At 46.2% G+C, this 16,780-nt stretch overlaps 1 protein-coding gene across 2 annotated transcripts in view; it reads right to left on the reverse strand.

The window, feature by feature from the left end:
- Positions 1 to 16,780, reverse strand: part of DMRT1 (doublesex and mab-3 related transcription factor 1) — a 96,226-nt gene that overhangs the window by 56,415 nt on the left and 23,031 nt on the right. For both annotated transcript variants that reach the window (XM_027550794.1, XM_027550793.1), the window contains exon 3: positions 2,182 to 2,465. In XM_027550794.1, coding sequence (XP_027406595.1) covers positions 2,182 to 2,465 — 284 coding nt within the window. The remainder of the gene's footprint in view (positions 1 to 2,181; positions 2,466 to 16,780) is intronic.

Raw genomic sequence — 16,780 nt, forward strand, 5'->3', positions numbered from 1 at the left:
GACCCTCCCCACTAATTTCTAAGAAGTCTGGCTTTAAAAAATGATGACAATCTCCACTAGAATCGATCTTTTCTAGGAACCAGAAAAGAGCTCTTTGTTCTGAAAACATTTCACACTGCTCCCCACAAACACCCTGATACACAAAGCAGCAAGGGAAGGAAGATAACATCAAAGTTACTGCTCTGGTGAAGAGTGAGGAGGGAACTTGGATCTTAGCAAGAGAGAGTCAAGACAGTAGATGGTGGAGATGCTGCTTAAGCTTCAGGCCCTTCATGTGGAGCCAGGGTCAGACCAAGGGGGAAGGTCCGGTGAGGGAGACCAGCTCAGGGCCCCCCAGGTGCAGCTGTGGGACCCCTTCCACAAGGGAGACAGGAAAGCATGGCTACAACAAGGAGAGGGCCACTGCACCCTCTGCCCTCTGGGGAAGCTTCCCCCAGGAATGGGCAAGGCACTGTCCACAGAGCAGAGCCAGGGCACCCTCCTGACACAGCAGAACAGCCAGGTGGGCAGAGGCTCTGCCCCAGAACACCATTCCCTACACCCCTGCCATAGTGACTTGGTAAAAAAGTGAGCTGTTCATTTCCTGTCCCTTAAATACTGGTTATAAGTATTATTGCTACGTGTTTCTATTTAATTATTGCTTCCTTATAACATATATGGGGCTTCGCTGGTGGCTCAGCAGTAAAGAACTGGCCTACAATGCAGGAGACCACCTGCAATGCAGGAAATGCAGGTTCGATCCCTGAGTTGAGAAGATGCCCTGGAGAAGAAGTGGAAACCCACTCCAGTATTCTTGCCTGGAGAATCCCACGGACAGAGGAGCCTGGAGGGCTATAGTCCACGGTGTCATAATGAGTCAGACATGCCTTAACAACTAACAACAAATAAATTTGTTTAGCAACTAAACAAATAAGATACTTCTTTCTCCTTTCTTAGAAGAGCATCTCTAACAGAAATCAACCTAAAACGTGTCCCAAATCATAAAACCCAACTGGCACTTTGAAAGGCCTACAGGACTCCAGCCTGCAGATCTATAAATCACTGAATTTCCTTACATTCACATCAGCTGTAAATTCCAGCACCTTTTTTAAAAGTATGATTCTAAAAGTAAAACTCATGAAAAACTAACAAAAATGAGTAGCCCAGAGGATTAAAGCTGACACATGACTATTACAAGGAAGTCAGGTCCATAAGGCCAGTGTGAGAGCCCAAAAAAGAGGTTAAGGGAGTATCAACAACTTCTCCACACCAACAAATGCAAAGTGGAACAGAATTGCTCAGAAGAAAATGTCAATGTGCATTTTTTAGAAGTGGGTATAAAAAGGTCAAAGACTTACCCTAAACTCCCCAAATACATATACCTCAGTGTGCTGCAATCGATGTGGAGAGCCCACATACAGTAAACGCACCCAAAAGGAGAACAATTCTCGCACAATTGGTATTCTACAGGTGGAGGGGGTTTGGAGGTGCTGATTCTAAGTGCTTATGGGTGCACATTCTCACAACATGCTAATCCAGCCTGGAACGCTATGCTTTCCAGGCCTTGAACATGCCGCTGACAAACTGGCATGAGAGAAATGGTGAAAACTGAATGGCAGAATGGCGCCGAATAAATGTTGCCTGATAATGCAAAATGCTTTGTTTTACCCCAAATATTAAAAGCTCTTGATTGCACACTATTTCAGAAACACATACTTAGTGTATGAAAGACTGACCTCCATCCCCAGATAAAAATGCTCTCAAGTTGGCCCAGCACAGCAGTGACCTAGTTCCTCTCACCTTTCTTCCATGCAAACATTCGGATCACTTTGCATCTCCCTTCCAGGGTGCCAACAGCACACGGTTACTCCCACCCAGAGGCTGAGTCCAGTATTCTCTAAGCTGCTCTAAAGGCTGGAGGAGGTGAGGCCTCACAGAGAAGCCACTTTCGAAACTGATTCTGGCCCATTGGGGTTTACACAAAGTGACACTGAAGTATGAAAAAGTAAAATTCCAAAATGCAAACAAATGTACGCGTATTTCTTTACAGTTCCTTTTAGTCAACGACTGTGGTTAAATGATGTTATGGGTAGAGTGAACACTTTCTACACGTTTTGCACAATGGCACACACGTGTGCTGGTTTGGGTGTATGTGTTTGTGTGGTTTCAAACATCCTCTTCACTCTCTGGGTAACAACTTACCTGCCACTGGTTTCCTGTCTGACCAGGCACATAAGGTGCTGGGAGGCTCCGGAGGCTGTTCTTCACAGGGGAGCCCCCAAGGGGATTTCCCACGTCCCCAGAAGAGGAGTCAGCAGCCAAGGCCATGGGGTACTGCGGGTAGTTGTACAGGTTGTTGTAGTACGGAAACAGAGACGGCTGGTAAAAGCTGCTGTAGTAGGTGGAGTCAGAAACGAGATCGGGTGTGTTCTCCACATGCCCTCTGCTGGTGACAGCAGGAATATCCTGGATGACCATACGCCCCTCTAGAAAGAAAGCAAACGACAACATGGTATCAGTCTCAGGACCACAAAATTCTACCTGCACACCTTGCCAACATACGGCCTCCCTCCTCAAGATCCGCAGAGCTTCAAAGCAAGGCTCCGGAACGTGCTGCTTGCCCTGTGGCCAGAACACAGGTAAGTTCCAAAGGCTGGAGCAACTCGGGCAGCAGAGCTGACAGGCACTGGTGGTTGGTTTTACTGAGAACACCAGAAATATTTTAGGCAGGGCTCATTTTAGTTACATAAAGGCTGACCACGTCTAACTTCTACAGAGAAATTTCCTACCCTAATGTCAAGAAATTAGAGATCAAATCTAGCTAAGTTGTCTATCTGCAAGTCTTATAACAAAATTAATTGCACTTCACTTTAAATCAAGTAATAAGAAAATCTAGATGCCTTTTCTGTTTGTCTGTCCACACCAGTATGTCTGAAGGCAAAGCAAGAGGCTAAGAGTTTAAGCAAACATTGGTTTCTTTCATCTCCTTCCAATTGATCGTTCTTTATCCTTCCCTAGTCTGGATAATGGTATAGACCTGGGAGACAAACTTCTGTAAAAGGTGCATTAGTGTCTATTTTAGACTTTGTGGCCATTCTGTTGTGGAACATACAGGCTGCTGGGTGCTTGCATTGCAATAAAACTTTATTCACAAATACAGGCAACAGGCCCAAGTGACCCACAGGCTGAAGTTTGCAGCACAGGGTCTAGATGTTAAACCATCAATTCCAATCAACTGAAGGGACTCCTAAGTCATCTCTCCAACACTTTTTTTTTTTCTCCAACACTTTTTATTAAACAATGTTCTATGAGTTGGCCAGGTGCCTGAAATGGCTACGAGGTATTAGGCTGCCCCTGCCCATGTGGAATCTACAGTTTAGGATAAATGATGGGATCACAAACTATAACGAGGACTCTCATGCAGAAATACCTATGAACAACAATGCAATCTCTAAGGCTTGAAAGATGACACACAGCCTAGAAAGGAATTACAGAGACTGCCATTAAATAAAACAAAAACTGCACCTGAATTTCACTTTAAAAGAGGAGCAGGGGACTTCCCTGGTGGCCCAGTGGCTAAGATTTCACACTCCCAATGCAGGGGACATGGGTTTGATCCCTGGTCAGGGAACTAGATCCCACATGCCACAACTAAGAGTTTGCATGCCACAAGTAAAGATTTCATATGCTGCAATTAAAAGATCCCATGTGCCATAACTTCTATCTGGCATATCCAAATAAATAGAGGAGCAGAAAATAGGTGAAAATGAGAAAAACAGGCTTTCCTGGTGGCTCAGTGGTAAAGAATTACCTGCCAATGCAGGAGACGCAGGAGACATGGGTTTGAGCCCTGGGTCGGGAAGATCCCCTGGAGAAGGAAATGGCAACTTGATTTAGTACTCTTGCCTGGGAAATCCCATGGACAGAGGAGCCTGGCAGGCTACAGTCCAGTGGGTCTTTGAGTCGGACATGACTGAGCGTGAGCACAAGAAAAGGAGAAAACCGAAGACAGGGCAGCAAGGACACGGGGATGGAAGCAGGAAGTGTGGGGGACTTTGTAGTGATGGACCGGCCCTTGAGGTGAAGACCTGGGTGAGAAAAGAGCAAGAGAGGGCCAAGGTGACAGGCAGGCTGTAGACAGGCGAGGGACAGCCTGAGATGGCTCTCAGCTCTCGCCAGGGTGTGTGGAAACCACTGAGGGTTTCTGAGCAAAGGAGCACAGACCTGCACTGTGGGGGGATTCAGCTGGATAGCAGTTCTCAAGACAAGAGAAGGGAAGACAAGCCAGGGGCAGGAGAGCCAGCAGGGAGCCGCTGAAGTAGTCGGGGAGAGACACAGCAGTCTGCAAATAATAGCTGGGGAAGGCTGGGCCAGGGACACGCGGTGGGGGTGGGAGGAAACGCAACAGAACTCAGGACCGAGGGGCGCCAGGAACTGAGACACGGAAGAAGAGGAAGGGCAGGAGACCTAGGCGGCAGCGGAGATCGAGGGTAAGCTCTGTCTGCTGCATCACGGGGCCGCAGGGCACACACATGGGCAGGTGAGTGAGGATGAGAAACTTGGCACTTGCACTCATGGGAGAGGTCGAGATTCAGGAGTCACCACCCGGAGATGTGGACTGCATCTGGGGAGAGCAGCAGGAAGGTGTAGAGAAGAGTATGTTATGAAAGGAGAAAAGAGCACCAAGGCCAGGACCCTGGAGGACAGAGGACAGAGCCTAATGCCACAGATGACGAAGTCGACAGGGACCAAGCAGGGCAGGCCACGGTGTCCACGGCTGCTAAGAGACCAAGCAAAATTAGTTCTGGAAAAGAGCCACAGACGGCTGGGCCTTTAGGGCCTCGTGGTTTCAGCACAGTGAGAGAAGAAGATGCCTGCAGGAGATAAAGAGCAGGTGAGCTCCGTGAATATGGTGACAAGCCTTCTCTCTGGTAGGAAGGGACACCCAACGAGCGGCACCCCCCACCCCAGCCCCGCTCACTGTGCATCCTCATGCTGAGCACACTGCCAGATACATGGGGGTAAGAATCTGCAGCAAGGATCAATGAACAGGTTTTCTTCCAAGTAGCCTAGCATCAAAATAAATATGAGAAAAGACGGGAAGCTCCAAGGAGTAATAAGATGTTATTTTATCTTTAAAACACAGAGAAGGGTTGACCACACGCAGGCAGGGGGAAGATCATGAAGAGCAATTCCCAAGACTAGTAACACGTGGTCCAGAGCAGGTGCTCAGAAAGGGTCATCTGACTGAACGTGGGGAAGGCATGACTAAACGTGCACTCTCTGGAAGGTTCGGGAGACAGCTACGACAAAATGTATTTTTACAGCCTCATTTTACAGTCAGCACTGAAGTCTCTTCTCTGCTGGGACACCACATCCGTCCACCACAGGCTCCTGGCGATGCCTCATCAGGGACATCATCTTATAACATCTCTTGCCTTCCTCCCTACTCGTCCTCCCAGCCAAGAGATGAGAAGCTCCAACCCCATTATTCTACTCCAGTCTGGAGACGGCACGTGCCCTTCTCACCTCCTGAACTTCCCTCAGTCCCTTCTCTTATTTTAAACACAGTTTAGTGGCGAATATGTGGTTTTCAGTATCTAGGTCTTTTGTTTTCAATGTCATGTCTTTACTGTTAAACTTTATTGTTAAAAGCAATACAAGTTTGGCAAAAAATGATAAATTACATGGTTACTTAAAAAAAGGAATGAATGACATTCTTACCATCCAGTCATAAGCATTAGTGGCACATCCATACACAATCTCATAGGCATTTCAGATGCTCATCCCTGTCTCTAGAGTTAAAAACACTGGGTACCCTTAGGGACTGCCATTGAAAACCAAGCTTCTTGATAAAGAAAACAAAATATAATAGGAAGTAAAGAATTAAACAGAAACTCAAAGACACTGGCATTCAGGGCACAGGCTTCAAGACTTTCTACATCATAACCCTAGTCAGGACCTTTAATCAGGCCTCAGTTTATCCAGCAACAAAATGTTGTCAGTAATAATCCTCAAGGTAACAAGAATGCTTCAATAAACTTCAGACTAAACCTCAAATAAAATGCTACATCATACATCAGATCAAAGAAAGGATTTGTTTTGCTACAGACAGTAATTCATTAAAACGCCATCACCTTTCCACCTACCATATTTTATTACCTCTTTCAAAGTATATTGAGTTTTAAGAATAAATTAAGACATATATTGGAAAACTTTTGATTCATACCAATATTCACATAATACAAATCACTTGAGCTTTATAACAGTAAATGCCTAAATATTTTGGACTTAAAAATGTTTACACGCTCTTAAAAAGTGACATTTTAAAAAGCACTGGGAAAGGGCACCCACCCCAGGGACATGAGGAACTACCGAATTCTGTATTTTATAAACCACCCAACTGTATCTTAAAGATTCAAATTAAAACCTTACTTAAAACAACAGCTGCACGCTTCTCAGCCTTGATGTGCCCATTACCAGTAGGTGGGCACTTCCCAGGCTGAAATAAACACCCAGGAAACTACACGGGTCTCACCCAGCGCTGCTCAGTGTGGGCCTCGAGTCAGCGGCACAGCCACCACCTGCGAACTTACAGAGAAGAACGTTCTCAGACCCACCCCAGTCGCACAGACCAGAAATTGTGAGGGCTGGCCAAGCATCCTGAGTTTTAACAAAGCCTTCAATAGGTCCTGATACACTCAAAAGCTCAACCACCACTGGCCTCACGATTCAAAGCAACTGCTCCATAAATCTTCCCTAAAAAACGTGATCCCTGACTGGGTTACTGTGACAGCGCTGGTGTTGTTTAGTCACTACGTCGTGTCTGACTCTTTTATGACTGCACCGTGGACTGCAGCCCGCCATGTTCCTTTGTCCATAGGATTCTCCAGGCAAGAATACTGGAGTGGGTTGCCATGCCCTCCCCCAGGGCATCTTCCCAAACCAGAGACTGAACCCAAGTGTCCTGCTGGACAGGTGGATTCTTTACCACTGAGCCACCTGGGAAGCTGCAACTGCCCCACAAATTTCCCTAAAAAAAGAGTGACTCCCGGCTGCATTATTGTGACAGTGCTGACTGGCTATCAAACGAGAGCACACACATTACTTCCACTGAAGAGAGAAACTGGGCTGCTACAGAAACCGCTGCAGAGCTTGGATCACAAGCTGTAGCTGCTCTGTGTATACTGCTGCCAGACGGTTCTAACTTTCATGGCCCACACCGGGGCTTTGACAAACTATACTACTCCTCATCAGGCTTCTGGATTATCAAGAGGAGTGGGCAGTGCAGAAATCATTTATTCTTGACCTTAAGGTGTATTCTAGTACTTATATTTGATTTTTTTCATTAGTCATCACAGAACAACCATGTCCAGGTATTGCAAAAGGCACAAAGAACATTCAAAATGTTTCATTTCTTCTTAAGAGTGAGTTATCTATTTGGGAAAGTTATGTGTTAGACCAAGAATCCTACAAACCGATAATCCAATGGCTATGATGACAGTATAGGCAGACGTCACCATCAGCAAAGATGGAGGTGATTCAGAGACGGTGGGGTGAGGGAGGAAATCAAGAGAGAACAGTGTCAACATGGTCATGGAAGGGGAAAAGGACAAGACATGTCCTTTTCCAGGGACACTGACCAGATAAGCCTAGCTGGAGCGCAGCGTTCATGTCAGGGGACAAGAGATGCTGAGGCTGGAAAGTTACTTAGGGACAAACTGTGGAAGGCCTTGTCTGTGAATCCAGACAAGGGCTTCTGATTGCCCCTCAAGTTCCAGGGAGTCAATGAGTTTTCAGAGCAAGCTGTGCTTAGGCACTCAGTCATGTCCGATTCTCTGCAACCCCATGGGCTGTAGGCCGCCAGGCTCCCATGTCTATGAAATTCTCCATGCAAGAATACTTGCATGGGTTGCCTGCAAGGAGTGGGTTGCCATGCCCTCCCTCCAGGGGATCTTCCTAATACAGGGATGAGAACCCAGGTCTCCAGCACTGCAGGTGGATACTTTACCATCAGAGCCACAAGGGAAGCCCTTTTAGAGCAACAGAATAACATAAAAATGTTTTAGTAAAGTTAATCTGGTCCAAGCACAAAAGATGAATTCAAAACAAGGAGGTAAAAGAACAGAGTAGGCTACAACAGTCTCTTCTGTGTATGTACGTGTACATGGTCTATAGACCAAAACAGGTAGGACTCTTTAAACACTCCAGACCTGAAGAGGTAACTAAACGGCTGCACAGGGAAGCTGCAGTAACAGGAAAAGGGAACCACATGAAGAACACTGGAACGTCTGCTGTTGTGGGAACTCCCTTCAAACAACCCTGTCACACTACTAACAACCTGTCACCCAGGGACCAGAGATGCCCCCAGACCCCCTTTCAGATCCTTGCTCCACTGCTGAGTGGTCACGCTTTACTCACTGCAGCCCAAGAAGGGACGTGCAGCCCTCACCCAAGGTAAGGATACAAACAGCATATGCCTTCTCTCCAACCTGGGTTACAGCAGAGTTCTCCCAAGAGTTACCAGAGACAGTCCTTCACCACTGAGGTGTCTTCAAAGTCATGCTAGTGAGTCAGGCTAAGTGTCACTAGTAATTGATGATAAACACGAAATATTTCCAATTCATAAGCCACAAAATATATAAACGAAGCATACAAAATTTGAAATGGTACATATGTATACACACGTATGTGTACATATATTCAAAGAGTGGTGTTCCTTGTACAAACTCCTAACAGGCTACTCCTATTTTCTAAATCTCAGAAAGAAAGAAACAAAGCAGTAGATACTGACAGTTGGCGCGTACCCGCGAGCTGAACGCACAGCTCTGTACCAGGCCCCCTGACCGTGGCTGTGACTTCGCCCCGTCACACCCATGCTGTGACAGGGACTGGAAACTGCACGGCCACCGTGACTGACTGAGAAGACCAGAGCAGTGTACTGAGACGGAAACGTCTGAGGCCGCCGGAAACTCTTACGCTGCATCTCCCTCTTTGTTATTCCAGAATGCCAACTGGCCAAGATGATTCCAGAATACCAACTGGCCAAGGTGACTTACCAACTATATTCATAATAATAGAGAACACCACGGCCTTGTTCCAAGAAAATGGGGTCGTTTCCTTAAGCAGGTGCTTTACAGGAATTATCAACCCCTATGTCCTCTGCCAAGATGCAAACAGAAGCATGAAGCCAGTTGTCTTAAGTGTTGTTACTTATGACTAGGAGCGTCCTAATGTGTGCTATAAGGAAGAAAGATCAGGAGGTGTGGGTTCTACAGCTAGGAAAGCAAGCAGGCCTGGTGAAGCATGTCTTCTGGAAAAATGACCACCAGCAATCGGCTAACAGACACTGCAGACACGCTGCCTACATAGCTGATGTCTTCTCACTGCAGGGCTCCGATTACAGCGCTGTATGTTTATCTACCATCCACACATCCATATCTTTGATAAGGCTTCCCATTCCCACTGCTACTTTTTTTTTTTTTTGCACTAACATATGCAGCGTGAAATATGATTCACTCCTTCCTGAAAGATCAATACCCACACATGATAAACACCCTTATCGATCCTGCAGTGTTATATGCTGGCCTCCGGGCCCATGGCATATTAATGGTACTTAACCAGTAATTCATTTTAAGGTGTGTGAAGGCTTTTTCTCCCACTCTTGGCTAGTGTCTAGATTCTCAGAGTTGTTGCACTTTGAGTCCTTTATGTTCAAATCTGGAGCCATACTCCCTTTTCAATGACAAAACCAAACCCCACCATTTTCTATATGAAAGATCACATAGGAAACTAAAATTTATGATTCACAGCCATCTCACGTAAGCAGTGGATTTATGTATACTGGGTTTTATTTTTCTTTGCAATCCCATCCCTTGTGCGGTGCTTGTCCTACTGAGTGTCTGGTTTTAAGAGGTACCAGCCAGGCAGAATTGTGCACTGTTAAGTCTGAGGTCAAATTACCTGCCAGCCACTATCATGTGCTGAATGGTAGGAAGGTGCAGCAGTAGTACAAGCTGTTGCTCTTTTTTTTTTTTTTTTAAAAAAGGAACATTAGATCTTAAGAAAAGACAAACTTGTTTGATGACATGTCACAGAATCTGGAGGAGACAGCGGGGTGCCACTTGCTGGAACAACGTGGAACAATGAGGCTTCCTCCTGCTCACTCAGCTCCAACTCTCTGCGGCCCCATTAACTGTAGCCCTCCAGGCTCCTCTGTCCATGAGATTTTCTAGGCAGGAATACTGGAGTGGGTAGCCATTTCCTCCTCCAGGGGATCTTCCCAACCAGGGATCAAACCTGTGTCTCCTGTATCTCCTGTACTGATAGGTACACCACTGAGCCACCTGGGTCCTCAGCTCCCTGTTTTTAGCAGTCTTTTACACAAGGCAACCCAATGTCCAAACTAATCAGCTCCTGACATTGCTACACACGGAAGAAAAGTCAGTGAGCTGATGCCTGGACCCTCTGAAGTGAAAGTCACTCAGTCATGTCAGACTCTTTGCAACCCCTTGGACTATACAGTCCATGGAATTCTCCAGGCCAGAGTACTGGAGTGGGTAGCCTTTCCTTTCTCCAGGGGATCTTTCCAACGCAGGGATCGAACCCTGGTCTTCAGCATTGCAGGCAGATTCTTTACCAGCTGAGCCACAAGGGAAGGCCTGGGCCCTCTGAGCACTCATCCAGCTCCAAGAAGGAAAGCTCACAACCCAGTCAAGGGAATGGGTGGGTTTTCTGAGCTAAAGCAGAGCTGGTGCAGAAGCCTAATGACTGAGACAGCAGCGGGCCTATTGTTCACACCATTAAGTGGTGACCGTGACGGTGGACAAGAGGAATCACCATACCTGCCACCTTCCCCTGCTACTCATATTCAGAGCAGTAAATTTACTGAGCACCTGTGTGTGTGTGGCAACCTGCCCAGTGCTTTGAGAGACAAAGGATCTAGTCTTTGATGCTGCAGAGCCCTGTCATAAGGGGAGGTTCCAAGACACACACACGTACACACAGCAGAGACTGACCAAGGCTCTGGGAAAGCACAACTGTGTGGCCAGGAGGGCGAGATGAAATCCAGCCTTCAAAGCACAAGTTCTGCTGATGCCGGATCACTAACGGTACTCTTGTCCACAAGACAGGGAAGATGCTACAGCCCACTTCTCTCCCAAGGAATGTTTTTTTTTTTTTTGGTCATTTGGTCCTGGAGAAATCTGTCAAGGTCACTTTTCTTTGTAGGGTGAAGGCGTTGCATAATAAAAGCGAACCTGAAGTTGGTCTTTGAAGCCAGGAGCAGGCTTGGTTCAAAGACCTGTGAAATATCAATGTCAATGTGGGATGCAAAGGTGCAAAGGGATCTTCGGGGGGGGGGGGGGGGGAATGGGGAGGGTACTGTTGGTCAAGACCAGATCAAAGGAACCAAGAAGGAGAGTGGGGAGAGAGAGAATACAAAGGGGAGTGGATTCTGCTTCCAGGAGAGCTGCCACATTTGAAACACGCCGAGGCCACTGGGGCCACTGGGAAGCTCTGTGAGTGACAAGGACATCCCCTGAGTGCAGGAGCTCTCAAAGTGCTGGGCGGGGAGGCCCAGAATCTAAACAAAAGCGAACCCTGTCCTCTAGGAGTTTCCTCTCTGTGTGGAGAAGCGTGCAAGGCAGAATTTCAGAAATCAGAGGTTTCCATAGTAGAAGACATTTTTAAACAAAGGAGGAGAGAGTGAAGGTGAAAGCAAGCAATTCCAAGTGAAGAAAGGGGACATGGCCCCAAAAGTATATGGGATGTCAGAGCAGTCTGGAGAGCAGAGGAGGAGGGGCACAGGGTCCCATCAGGATGAGAAGGAGGGTGCTGCCGGAACAGCACAGAGTTCTGTAACTGAACACTTAACGGAGTTCGGACTCTCCTCCCAGGAAAAGTACTAACTGGATTTGACGGACACGTCAACTGCAGGCCTGGCTCTGCGGTCCTCAGGAGCAGCTACTGGCGCAGCGGCAGCCCCCACCTCACTCACCGGCACCTGCCAGTTCTCCCAGTCACGGTTTCTGCTCCAGTCCCTGCCTCCGCCCCTCTGTGGGGTGCGGCAGGATCCCCTGGACGCCCTGGGAGGCGGTTCACCCTACAGGGGAGTCAGATATGGAGGAAACGCCATGTCTCGTGGCCATGAAAGCCTATGTCATGGCCAAGAAACAGGTGGTCTCTCTGTGGGCCCGACAGTCTGAGGCTCTGTCAGCACTGACTGGCATACTGGAGGTGGCGGCGGAGCTCGTGCGGGAGTGGAGGACGGAAGAAGAGGGAAGGTGCCCAGTGAGTTTCCTCTCCACCCAGGTCTCTATTCTCAGAGCTATCTTACAGGGAATCTTTTTCTCCAGTCTTTTTAATATTTCTCACACTGAGAAAATTTTAAATCAGGAGCGTTTTTGACTGACCGTGTCCACATATTTAGGTCTCCACAGAAAAGGTCTGCTCTGAACTGTATTCCAACAGTTTACATATCAGGGTCTTCTTCTCAGTAGGAAAGGTGCTAAACAGAGGGGTATCAGTTTTTCAGTTTGCTCAAGGCCAGTCTCTTCCAGATTTCGGATTTAGACCCTGCTCTTACAACTTTTCTTTAAAAATAAGACTGTATATGTATATAAGACAAACACATCACTTCAAGGAAAACAACTTTGCTCCTGCAGGTCCCCGGCGGCAATCTGAAGGGAAAGACTGGACCCTTAAATAAATATGAAGAAACACAAAGCCAGATTATGTCTGGTATCGTGTCACATGGCTTTCAGGCAACCCCAGATTTTACCCAGGTCAATTTATCATCCCTGGTTTTCAGTCAGGTACTTGTCTTATAGAATGTTTCAAGCCATCAGGAACAGCACCTTAACCAACTGCTAAGAAGAACTGAGCCCAGGAATGGAATCTGCTTCCAAGTCAGCACCTCTTACCTGGGGCTGTACAGGACAGGTGGAAGGGTAAAACCCTCGGGACCAGGCCACAACCCTTGGCTGGGGACCCAGGCATCAGAGCCCCAAGGTGATGGCAGCACCAGCAGGCAATAACTGCCTCAAACCCATCAGGGGTGGGTGTTTTAGTGCCAAGGGTTCCCATCCTCACACCTACAGTGGCAGCTCCAAAAACACAGTTGAGATCCCCGGCCCACGGCTTCTTTTCAAGGATCCATGAAGTCAAAAGTATTTCCACAATAACGTAAAGCTGTTATTGGTCTTTTTCACTGTGTTGACAGCTGCACTGATGATGCAGAAGCAATGGTGGAGAAAACCCTGGTTTCTTAGCAGTATTCAAGGCAGTCCCACCAAGCTGTACCGAGAGTCACTGTACTCCTCACTGCTATGAAATAAAGTACTTTTAAATTATTATGTCAATTTTTCCTTAAGATGCCCTTGATGAAGCAGGGAAAAATTGATTAAATCTCTATCTTTGAGGGCATCTTCTTCATGTAGTGTGACCATGTGGGAAGGACTCATACAGCATTTCTCCTGTTTTGCAATGATGCTGTCCTTGGAAAAGGGTCTTGTGCAGATGTTTGAAAGAAGAGCCATGCTCACTGCTTTTTTTTTTTTTTTTAATGAAACATCATTTACTTGGAAGAATGACTGATGACAAACTACGGTTACTGAGACTTGGGTATTTGCAGCCATTTTCTTTAAAATGAAAAAAAGTGAGCCTATCACTTCAAGAAAACAACTGGCAGTATTTATTGCCAAAATGTTGAGTTTTCAAGTAAAACTCTGAACTTTGGAAAACTTACATCCAACATTTTCCACTGACAGCTTCCCAAACTTGAAGGCTCTTTTGACAAAAATCAACAGTAATATTTAATGAGTGGGATTTTCTGATACTTTGGAATAAAAATGTCAACATTTGGGAGATCTGTATAATTCAGTGAACTAATATTTTCCAAATGACCAATGCATGACACTACAAAATAATGCATGGGTGACATATCCATTTACAGTGTAAGATGGATTTTTATTTAACTGAGTACAGAAAACTCATTAGCATGGCTTCAGATCTACACTGCAACTAATCTGTAAGAAATTATCACTTGTCAAGTTTTGGTCTAGTATCAAAGAATAGTCACAGTGATCTCAAAAGGTTATTCAAACATTTTTCTCCCTTTTCCAACTATTTATCTACGTGAAGCTGAACTGTCCTAATGTATTTCAATCAAAACAACAGATTGAACTAAATACATATGGCAATCCAGCTGTGTTCTATTAATAAGCCAGACATATAAAAGTTATTTGTAAAAATGTGAACAAGACCACCCTCTCTCACTAATATGCTTTGGAAAATAGTTATTTTTCATTTAAATGTTGCTTATGTTAATTTTAAAAGATTTAACCAATGTATTCTTGGTTTTTCAGTTTTAGTTTCTAATTCAATAAATATCAATAGATATAATCCACATAAACAAAAGCTCATAAACAAAACCTCTTTGAACGTCCTTGAGAATTTGTTAGAGTCCAAGAATTTTGAGAACCTCCATATCACAGGAGGATGGATTTCAGAGCAAATGGAATCAGCATCTCCAGAGCTGCTTAGTTAGCAGTCAGCCAGCAGGAAAGGCCCAACTGGTCGCACCTCACCTCACACCTTAACTGGGGATATTTCTTTGAGTGACACAGCCATTCACCACCACGTGGGGCAGTGGATAGCAGAGCTTTGGACCGAGAGCACCGACCCAGGCTCTCAGGTCCAACTCTTGATCAGATCTGGAATCCATAGCCTGAGACCTTGGATCAGTTACTTAAGTCTACACAAAACACATAACATGGGTGAACACTGCTATTTACAGCACAAGAGTGCAGAGGAAGGCTCGGTGCTTGATAAATGTTAGCTGCTGTTGTCACCACAATCACAACACACTGAGAGCCTCTCTCGGCCACCAAGCAAGACAGCCACCACGTAGTCTGCCCGAGAAAAGCACCCTTGCTCTCAACGTTCATCTTCAGGGACCCCAGGAGGGCTGGGCTGCACCCAGTGGGGCTTCCTGAGCGCAAATGAACTTGGACAGGAGCAGAGTCCTGGGCTCCCGGGCCTCTCTGAGGTCAGACAGTAGCCTTGAGTGCAGTCGCTGTGGTATCACTCCCCTAAGTCATAATCAGGAAACGCGGAACAGCCTGTTTCTCCCACAAGGCAGTCATGACAGGGCTATATCAAATGTCAGACACAAACCTGGCACCTGGAAAGCAAACCCCTCCACTTGTGTACCTGCCACGAGTGGGCAGCACCTCTACTGAATGAGACAAAACCAGCAGGTGGAGAACTGCTGACCTGCCTTCCCTTCTGCCAGTCCCCACCTCCTCGTGTATCGAATTCTGCTTTTGAGAAGCTTAGTAACTACGGTCCTTCCCTTTAATAAGATGGGGATTTTATTTATTTGAGGGGACTGCTGCCGTTCCAGGCTGAACTTTTAGCTCGCTATAAAGTTAATGTGCTATTCAATGTTCATTCCAGGCAAGGCTGTGGGGCTGTGTATTCTCTGCCACCCCCAGAAGGCCATTATCTGTAATTGCCCATTACCATGCGTAATTATTTCTCCTGGCATGGTCTACAACCTCCAGGACTGCACGCGGGTATAGTTAACTGCTCCCTCTTACCAAATCTGTGAAGGAATCTTTACTGACCCTCCATACACTGAATGGTATATTCCAAAGCCGACACAAGACCCTTTTACAGGCAAACTCATCTCAAATCACGAACATTCAGATCCCCTCCAGATGTCCCTTTCCCACTTTCATGGAGTCTTCCCTCCCCTCAAATAACAAGAAAATAAAGCACAATCAACTCTTCATTATGTGGGGGCTGATAACCAAACTGGGAATTATCTAGAGTCCTTTATCCTCCCTTCTTTTGGATTTGGCTGCTTAATTGTATCATGCTTTTTAAAGACTACTGGGAGAAGGTGGAGATAGTGGAGGGGAGAGAGAGAGAGGGTGAAACCTAAAAATTTTAATTCAATACGTGTGTTCCCACTTCTAGCGTTTTTTGAGGAGGAGGAGGAACTATGTCCAAATCAGTGATTACGATGGGATTTGGGGATTCCAGGTGCATTTAAAGTATTAATTCTAGAACTGACATTTGCTGACACAGCCCAAAATGTCACCTTATATTTACCTCACTTTTCAACGTTAGCTGGGAAAGAGGAGAGGGGTGGGGGACTACTGGCTGTACACGCAGATGCCGAAATACCCAGCCACCCCTGGCATTTCTGTGTCTTTTCTGCTGCATCACTCAGGTATGAGGGCGTGAGACGTACTCTAAGCAATTATAATTTTCACGCACGAAAAGCTAGGAAGGAGCCACCCCATCTCTGTATGGTCACTAACTACAACTGCACCAAGACCCTCCACAGAAGCTCCATGATGGATACAACCCTTCACGTTTGCCGTTCTGATTTTCATTCTGTCTTCCCTTCCTTTTGAATAAAACTCCTCTGAAATAAAAAGGAAGGGACTCTAAAAATAAACATTTGCCCAACCTTTCAACCATGAGCTTTATAAAAGCCAGGTAAGGGAACCACAGAGAATTAAACCTAACAGTTTGCAGCAAATCTGACAACAGGGAAGGTATAGGAAGGAAACGTTATCCTTCGTTTCGATACCCAGAGAAGCTCAAGTGGCAAGTCTAAGGATGTGCATGCGGTTTACAGCAGGACCCCATCTTACACCTCATAATTCACCACCAGGCTGTGTCACTGAGGGAAAAGGAAGCCACTTATATATGAATACCTTCAGCTAAGACATCTGTTGCTAATGACCATTTCCTGAAGAAAAATACACATGACCACTAACTATCC

The sequence above is a fragment of the Bos indicus x Bos taurus genome, chromosome 8, assembly GCF_003369695.1.
Source record: "Bos indicus x Bos taurus breed Angus x Brahman F1 hybrid chromosome 8, Bos_hybrid_MaternalHap_v2.0, whole genome shotgun sequence".
NCBI classification, from domain to species: Eukaryota; Metazoa; Chordata; class Mammalia; order Artiodactyla; family Bovidae; genus Bos; species Bos indicus x Bos taurus.